This window comes from Arachis hypogaea, chromosome 2 (assembly GCF_003086295.3).
Source record: "Arachis hypogaea cultivar Tifrunner chromosome 2, arahy.Tifrunner.gnm2.J5K5, whole genome shotgun sequence".
Taxonomy (NCBI): Eukaryota; Viridiplantae; Streptophyta; class Magnoliopsida; order Fabales; family Fabaceae; genus Arachis; species Arachis hypogaea.
In genome coordinates, this window is record NC_092037.1 from 94,941,966 (window position 1) to 94,950,957 (window position 8,992).

At 34.2% G+C, this 8,992-nt stretch overlaps 2 protein-coding genes across 2 annotated transcripts; both read right to left on the reverse strand.

Moving 5' to 3' along the window:
* Positions 1-3,644: 3,644 nt before the first annotated feature.
* On the reverse strand, positions 3,645-5,324 carry LOC112720179 (pectinesterase 2-like). The gene is made up of 2 exons (XM_025771029.2): positions 4,451-5,324; positions 3,645-4,333 (listed from the first exon to the last, which is right to left on the reverse strand). Exons 1-2 carry the CDS (start codon positions 5,322-5,324, stop codon positions 3,645-3,647), a joined length of 1,563 nt encoding a protein of 520 aa, XP_025626814.2.
* Positions 5,325-6,672: 1,348 nt separating this feature from the next.
* LOC112752292 (pectinesterase 2-like) lies at positions 6,673-8,992 on the reverse strand. The gene is made up of 2 exons (XM_025801533.3): positions 8,021-8,992; positions 6,673-7,623 (listed from the first exon to the last, which is right to left on the reverse strand). Exons 1-2 carry the CDS (start codon positions 8,886-8,888, stop codon positions 6,935-6,937), a joined length of 1,557 nt encoding a protein of 518 aa, XP_025657318.1. The 5' UTR covers positions 8,889-8,992; the 3' UTR covers positions 6,673-6,934.

Sequence of the window (8,992 nt, forward strand, 5' to 3'; positions counted from 1 at the left end):
TGATTAATTCATCTTATTTAGTCAACTCCAACAAATAGGGAGAAAGTCAAACAAGATTAATCAATCATGTTACAAATATAAACAAGAATTTATCTCATTACGTCAACTCCAACAAATAGGGAGAAAGTCTAACGAGACTAGCTAATCTCAATCCAAAAGTCCTAACCAACTTACTAATTAAACTAGCAAAAGATTAGCGTCAATGGAAACAATATTCCATAAGTCCTAATCAACTCACTAATTAAATTAGCAAAAGATTAGCGTCAATGGAAACAATATTAGCTAACAACTCTAGATCACCAACATAAGTTGGGTTTTCATGACTCAAGATTGCCTAATTACTCTTTCCAAGCCAAGAATGCTCAAAATCTACTCTAACATCCTTCCAAGCATTCTATCAAACACTTGGAAGGCATAAAAGGAAAGCATAGTAAATGTGCAAGAATAATAAAATCTACCAACTACCAATAGCAAGGAAAGTAAGATCTCAACACAAATCAACAATAAAAAGAATATCAAACATAAAATTGCATTAAAGAAAATTAAGATTCAACAATGTTCATAAACATAAAAGAGAACAAAATAAAGGAAATGACAAGTAAAACTAGAAGAGTAGAGATTTAATAACAAAAAATTAAAAGGAGAAACTAAATCAAAACAAGAATTAAAACTTGGATTCAAGAAGAATTAACTAAAACTACCTTAAAATCTAAAGAGAGGAGAGAGCCTCTCTCTCTCTAGAATTCTAACCTAAAACATGATAAAAACTAAAACTATGACTAAGTGTGTTGACTCTTCTTCAATCCTTGGCTTCAATAGCATCAGAAATGAGTTGGATTGGGCCCAAAATGAGCTGCAAAATCGTTGGGGACGATTTCATTAAAGTGGGCCACAGACAGCATCGGCACGCGCGCGCAAAGTGCGCGTACGCGCCCCTGAACGCGATGCAACATATAGCAAATTTTATATTATTTTGAAGCCCCGGATGTTAGCTTTCCAGCGCAACTAAAACCGCCTCATTTGGATTTTTGTAGCTCAAGTTATGGTCGATTGAGTGTGCGGAGGTCAGGCTTGACAGCTTTACAGTTCCTTCATTTCTTCATGAGTTCTCCCACTTTGGATACTTTTCTCTTCATTTCTTCCATCCAATACTTGCCTTATGGACCTGAAATCTCTCATCAAACACATCAAGCCATCGAATGGAATTAAAGTGAATTAAAATCACCATTTTAGGACCTAAAAAGCATGTTTTTACATTTAAGCACAATTCAAGAGAGAATTACAAAACCATGCTATTTCATTGAATAAATGTGAGAAAAGGTAATAAAATCCCCCAAAATAATCACAAGATAAACCACAAAATCGGGATTTATCAGTACGCATGCCTCTCGTGCATGCATCGCCAAAATTCTACGCCACGTGTACACGTGGATGGCGAATCTTTAAAAAAATGGGCAGAATGCCCAGAAGCATTCTGCAGCCAACTTTGCCACCCTGCAACACAGCTTTATACACATAACTTGTAACGTCTATAACTTTCTCTACGAAATTCTGTTTTTCACAAAATTAATATCAATTAAAAGCCCTTAAAACCATCTTTTACTTAAAACAAACCACAATTCAATCCAAAATTTGAGGAGAATATTATGGACGTCCAAAGTTCATCAAAATTTGGTTTTAACCACTTTCAACAAAACCTCATTTTCACCAACTTAAGTTTCTTACCATTTAAACCTACATTGTAATGCCATGTCCACTCAATTTATCAACAACCATTGCCAATATAAACTTTAATCAACTTAACCAACCTTGATCATCAATGATTACTCACTCTTACCTCATACATCAACAACCCTTCATTGTTCATTTCAAAATTTCACTTATACCAACTTTCATCATATATTTATCAACCTCTCATCAACATATACCAATTTAAATGCCCTTAATAAAATCAACCCTTCATACACATTAATCCATCAACTTAACATAATAACTATTTATTAACAATTACCAATCATAATTCATCAATATCAATATCAACACAACTCATTATAAGCAAGTCCAACAACATGAAATTAATAACCTCATCATCCCAATTTATGTTCATCAACATTTACGCGAAAACAACACAAAGCTACTCATTAAATACTATTAACAAATTCAACTTATCCTATGGTTCTTCTAACCTAAGTTTTTGCAACACCATAAATATTAAACGTGCGAAACTTAAACCATACCTTGGCCGATCACTTAATTCACCAAGGCAGCCTCACAACGCACAATTACAGCCCCTCCAAGCTCAATCAAACAGTCCCAAAACAAGCCTTTGTCACCAACAAACCTCCAAGTAATCCCAATTCAATTCCAATGCATAAACACCCACTTAACCTACACCTAATACATATATACATGTTCCAATTCAGTTTTCTATTACCAAAACAATATTGAGCTAGGGTTAGGGTGTTCTTACCATACTCACATGCTCAATAGCTTGAGCCCACAAGTTCCGGAAGCTAACTTGAACCTAGAACACAAAAATTGGGCAAGATTCACCATACATCATTCAACCATTCAACAATATTGCAAAACAGAGTAAGTTTCCACTTTTCAACATAACAAAACAGAAGAACAAATTAACAATTACAAAGTAACAAATTAAAACAGAGTAACAAATTAACAATTACAAAGCAGCAAAAGTGCAAAACACTAAAACAGCAATAAATTGAACAAAAATTGCGTAACGGGTAAACTAAGAACGTCTTCATGTTTCTGTATCAAACTATCAATTGAGGAAAAAAAACTCCTAGGGTGAAAACATTGAAGACCGAAAAGGATCGAAGAGGCGAAGAACAAAGAACGCAGGCCCAAAACCCAAGATGAATTGAAGAATTAATATTATGGAACAAAAATTGAAGAGGAAGTTTAGAGAAGATGAAGACGACGCGTCACTCACCTGGGTTCAAGAGGCCAGCAAAGACGATGGAGGGCTACTGGGCTGGGAACCAGGCGATGATGGAGGGCTACTGGTGCTGAGGACCAGGCGACGGCGGTGGCGCTGACGACTTGAGAACCGCAGCGACGACGAATGGAGGGCTACTGGGCTGGAAATGCTTCGGACTTCAGAGTGCTAGGGTTCACTGTGAGACTTAGATGAATGAATGGGGTCGGGGGAAGAAGGGTGGTTTTCACAACTGGGTCGGGTCGGGTAATCAGGTTTTATTTTTTAAAACAATTAAAAATGGCGTCGTTTTGAAGAACCGGCCGGTCACCAGTCCGACCTAATCGGCCAATTTTTTTGGCCGATTCACCAGTTTTTTTCAGCGATTTTCTCACAAGCGGTTATTGAAAAAAGACCAGACCGCTTGCATTGCCAATTCACAGGTAAACCGGTCGAATCGACCGATTCGATCCGATTTTCAGAACCTTGCATAGGAGTGATGATTCTGTTAAGTAGTTGAGCCAGCTACCATGATTGTGCTCATCAATACAAACTAATGAAGAATAAAATCAATCCAATAATGAAATGAATTGTGTTTCCGAAAGTATTTGCTTGTACAAAGTAAAACTTTAAAATGATCTTAAACCAAAGATAAAAAGGAAAGAAAAAACAAACAAATCAAGAGATATAAATGATGAAAAAATATCTAGAGACCAGCGGTGAAAGGCACACCGGTGGATGGTAGCCATGAGTTGCCAGCAATGAAGTTTGAAACGGTGAAGTTTGAAGCTTCAGCAGCATTGGTTATGACATGATAACCACCCCATTTAACTCTGTTTGTGGTTGAAGATCCAGGACCTGTGTTCATGTATTCTCCATAATACAAAGTACTTAATGCAAAGTCACCATTCCATTCCAACCAACCTGCTGGAACAATCAAGCTATCAAAATAACTCTTCATGAAAACTGTTCTTGAATATTTTTGCCATGGCCTTCCAAGATATGCCTTCATAGAGCTTTGAACTGCTTTCAAATCTGGTGCAACTGTAACCACACAATTGACAAAGGAAAATCCAGTGTTTTGTTTTGCATCAATTCTTCCTTGTGCAGTGATTGTGTTCGTTGTTTCTGGATACTTTCTTACAAATATGTTGCAATTTTGAAACACCACAATAGCATTACCAAAGATAAAGTCAACAGTGCCATAAATGTCACATTCTCTATAGAATTGTCTGTCAGATAAAGTTAATAAAGTATCTTGATAACCTTCAAAACTGCATCGATAAAAAACTGATAAGTCAGATCCAGAACGCAATGCAACAGCTTGTTGATTTGCTGCACCTGCAGTGTTTCTAAATGTGATTCCTTGAGCAATACATCCTTCTCCCATAATACCTATAAATAAAGTTATTATCACATGAAAATGATAGCTGAGAATTAACAATTTGATATGTTTTACTAATTATCCTCTAATAAATTTTAACGGCTAGTCACAAAGATGTTTTTACTTACCAACAGTGGATGAATTAAAGGTTGTGCTGCCTCCCCCAACACTTTGGCTGCCGGTGATTATGGTTTTTCCGATACCATCTCCGATCAACATTATATTATTTGCCTCTATTTCAACTTGCTCGTTGTAAATCCCGGCCTTCACATATATCACATACCTTCCACTGTTATAATTTGGTGCTGCGTTTATGGCTGCCATAACTGTTGTGTATTTTCCAGATCCGTCTTTGGCCACCACCACATTGGCTTGAGATGCTGGAGAAGATGCTTGTAGCAATTTTTTGTCACCTTGCTTGACCCATGTTGGGAATCCATCTTTGTAACTTGGCTCTTGATGGGATTCACCCTTGTTATTAAGAGCCAAAAGGTTGCTTAGCAACTTAGTAAGATTATTGTGGGACATTAGAGGAAGAAGAGAGTCTTGAACACCAAGTTCATAGAAGCCAGCTTTGCATGTCTCAAGATTTGTGAGAGCAGTGCTAAGCCATGTTTGAGCATCAACTTTGGAGCACTTGGTGTTAGGATCTAGGATTTTGTTGAGCTTATGAATGGTTAGTTGATAGAGCTTAACACAATCATTCCATGCAACTCTTTCAAGTTGGTTGTGGCACTTTGAGTGAAGTGAAAGAGTGTTTGCATGGCCTATGAGTGCTCTCTCTTGAGCAAGTTGCAATAAAAGCTTGAGAAAATCTCCTTTGTGCTTAATGGGTTTGTGAAAGTGATTAGGGTTATTGCTCAAGAAATACTCACATGGTTGAGGGTTTGGGGTTTGGCTACACCAATGTTTAACATCATTTGAAGAATAACCATAAGCAAACGTTGATAGAAAGAAGAGAACAATGAGAAAATTGGAGAATAATAAACCCATTTCTGCCATTGTACTTAATTTTCTCAATGTTCTCTAAGAAATCACAATGCCGGTTGATGGAAATCTAATGAGTATTTTAGGATGATGTGTTTAAATCTTGTTTTTTTGAATGTTGTGTTTTATGTCCTAAACTTAGCTCCTTTTTTTATAGAGCTAGCAAGGATCACCATAAGAGATATTGGTTTTTGGGAGTTGGATCGAACAACGAAGCATGCAATTTACATAAATTTATTTTCAGAAATATAATCATTCAAATTAAATTAAATTATATCAAGTCAAATCATATCATATTACATTTGGTATAAAAATAAGTTAATATTATTACTATGATATTTTATAAATTAAAAGAGTTAAAAATATTTTTGTTGATCCAAAAAAAAATTTTCTAAAAAAAAAATTCTTACATAAAAAAACGTATTACAAATATAATTATTTATATATTTTTTATCAGTTTAAATTTAAAAAAAATAATTTTATGATAAAGATTTAAGTTAAATAAAATATTATATAAATAAAAAATCACAGTTATTTAAATTAAACTCAATCAAATCATATCATATCATATCCAGTATAAAAATAAGTTAATATTTTTTCTATGATCTTTTATAAGTTAAATAAGTCAAAAATACTTTTACAGATAAAGCATATGAATTATGTTGGATCTTTTAATGTCAACTAAGGTAATTTCTCTTTTTCTCACTTGAATAATATTTCTTTTAGGGATTGATTACTGGGATGCCAAAGTCCTGTTTGGATAAATTTTATTTTTGTATTTTTAATTATTATTTTCTTGGTATGTGTCTGAGATGACGCTGATAATGATTGTTTGGAGAACAACACTTTGATGATCAAGTTACTTATGATCGATCATTTTACATCAAATGATGGCATATGCAGATTTTTATTGAAGTAAGTAGTGACTTGTAATAGATATATAGGAGTTAGTTATTTTTATTGACACAATCCAATAACACAATAATAGTAATTCAATTCTTCTCTTCTCTGATCTTCATTTCTTTTAATTTGCTCCCTTCTCTGCTTTCCTTCTTCAATATCATCATCATCTTCAAAGCTTCTTTAGATTCCTTCAACTTGAAAGTTAAATTACAATACGTAACTACTGTTTGATTTGAGAATCAGATATAATGGATGCTAAGAACTTTTTCTTGATAGGCCAGGAGTGATTGTTCTCTAACTTAGTATAGAAACATTAAACATATAGCTTCTGAACATGTGTATGTTATTGTCTCATCTATACAAGCTAATGAAGAATAATGAAATGTATTGTATTTCCTAAAGTACAAATTAAAAGTTTAAAATGATCTTTAAAAAAGGGGAAAAAAAAAAACAAACCAACTGTAAATTAATTTAAAAATATTATTACGATTCAATCTCAAAAGCTCCATAGAAAGTTCATACAATTTTACACAAGGAATTACTTGTGTGTATACTCTAAGCAAAATCGATAACAAATAATGAAAACAATCACAATGGAATGAAAGTATTTCCTAATGTATTTGCTTGTACAACATTTAGAAATCAATGTGTATTAACCAAAAAAATAAAAAATAAAAAATAATCAAATAATCAAGAGATATATATAAGAAATAGAAAAATATTTAAAGACCAGCAGTGAAAGGAACACGGGTGGATGGTAGCCATGAGTTGCCAGCAATGAAGTTTGCAACACTGAATTTTGAAGCTTCAGCAGCATTGGTAATAACATGATAACCTCCCCATTTAACTCTGTTTGCGGTTGAAGATCCAAGTCCAGTGTTCATGTACTCTCCATAATACAATGTGCTTAATGCAAAGTTACCATTCCATTCCAACCAACCTGCTGGATCAATCAAGCTATCAAGAGAACTCTTCATGAACACAGTTCTTGAGTATTCCTTCCAAGGCCTTCCAAGATATGTCTTCACAGAGCTTTGAACTGCTTTCAAATCTGATGCAGCTGTAACCACACAATTGAGAATGGAAATGCCGGTGTTTTGGTTTGGATCAGTTCTGCCATGTGCAGTGATGGTGTTGATTTTGTTAGGAGGGTTTCTTGCATATATGTTACAGTTTTGGAAGACAACAGCAGCGTTACCAAAGATAAAGTCAACAGTGCCATAAATGTCACATTCTCTGTAGAATTGTCTGTCAGAGTAAGCATATAATGTGTCTTGATAACCTTCGAAACTGCATTGATAGAAAACTGATAAGTCAGATCCAGAACGCAATGCAACAGCTTGATGATTTCCTGCACCTGCTGTGTTTCTAAATGTAATGCCTTGACCAATAAATCCATCTCCAGTTACAGCTGCAAAAATTATAAAAAAATTCACATGATTAAGTATTTATCATAAAAAACTTATTTATTTTTTAACTAACCGAAAAATATCATAAAATCATTTCTCTACAAAATTTAAATTAATAGAAAAAAATACATTGATAAAAATTCTCGGTTAACAGTTGGATTGTTAAATAATAAATTAGTCAAATATATTAAATAATTATTTAATAATTTTAAAGTATTAATTTCATATGAAATTAATTGATACGAATCTCTTTTTAAATGGTTATATATATATATATATATATATATATATATATATATATATATATATATATATATATATATATATATATATATATATATATATATATATATATATATATAACAAAAACCTAAATTATTGCAAAATATTTCTACTTACCAACAGTGGCGGAACGGAAGGTTGTGGTGCCTCCTCCCACACTTTGGCTGCCGGTAATTATGGTTTTTCCAATGCCATCTCCCATCAACATTATGTTATTTGCCTTTATCTCTACTTGCTCGTTGTAAATCCCGGCCTTCACATATATCACATACCTTCCACTGTTACTCTTTGGTGCTGCATTTATGGCTGCCATCACTGTTGTGTATTTTCCGGATCCGTCTTTGGCCACCACTACATTGGCTTGAGATGCTGGAGAAGATGCTTGTAGCAATTTTCTATCACCAGGCTTGACCCATGTTGGGAATCCATCTTTGTAACTTGGCTCTTGATGAGATTCCCCATTGTTGTTAAGAGCCAAAGTGTTGCTTAGCAACTTAGTAACATTGTTGGACATTAGAGGAAGGACATAATCTTGAACACCAAGTTCATAGAAACCAGCTTTGCATGTCTCAAGGTTTGTGAGAGCGGTGCTAAGCCATGTTTGAGCATCAACTTGGGAGCACTTGGTGTTAGGGTCTAGGGTTTTGTTGAGTTTATGAATGGTTTGTTGATAGAGGTCAACACAATCATTCCATGCAACTCTTTCAAGTTGGTTGCGGCACTTTGAGCCAAGTGAAACAGTGTTTGCATGGCCTATGAGTGCTCTCTCTTGGGCAAGTTGCAATGAAAGCTTGAGAAAATCAGATTTTTGGTGGATGGGTTTGTTTTGGTGATTAGGGTTATTGCTCAAGAAATACTCACATGGTTGAGGATTTGGGGTTTGGCTACACCAATGTTTAATATCATTTGAAGAATATCCATTAACAAAGGTTTGAAGAAGAAGGGATAATGATACAAGTGTTATCACTAAGCGAATAGCTTCCATAATAATAAGGATGTGATGATGATTTGAGAAGAATGGGTTAAGGCTTTTTAAGTAATGCAATAAGTTTTGAATTGGTTTGGAATTTGTTGATAGAGTTTGTTGTC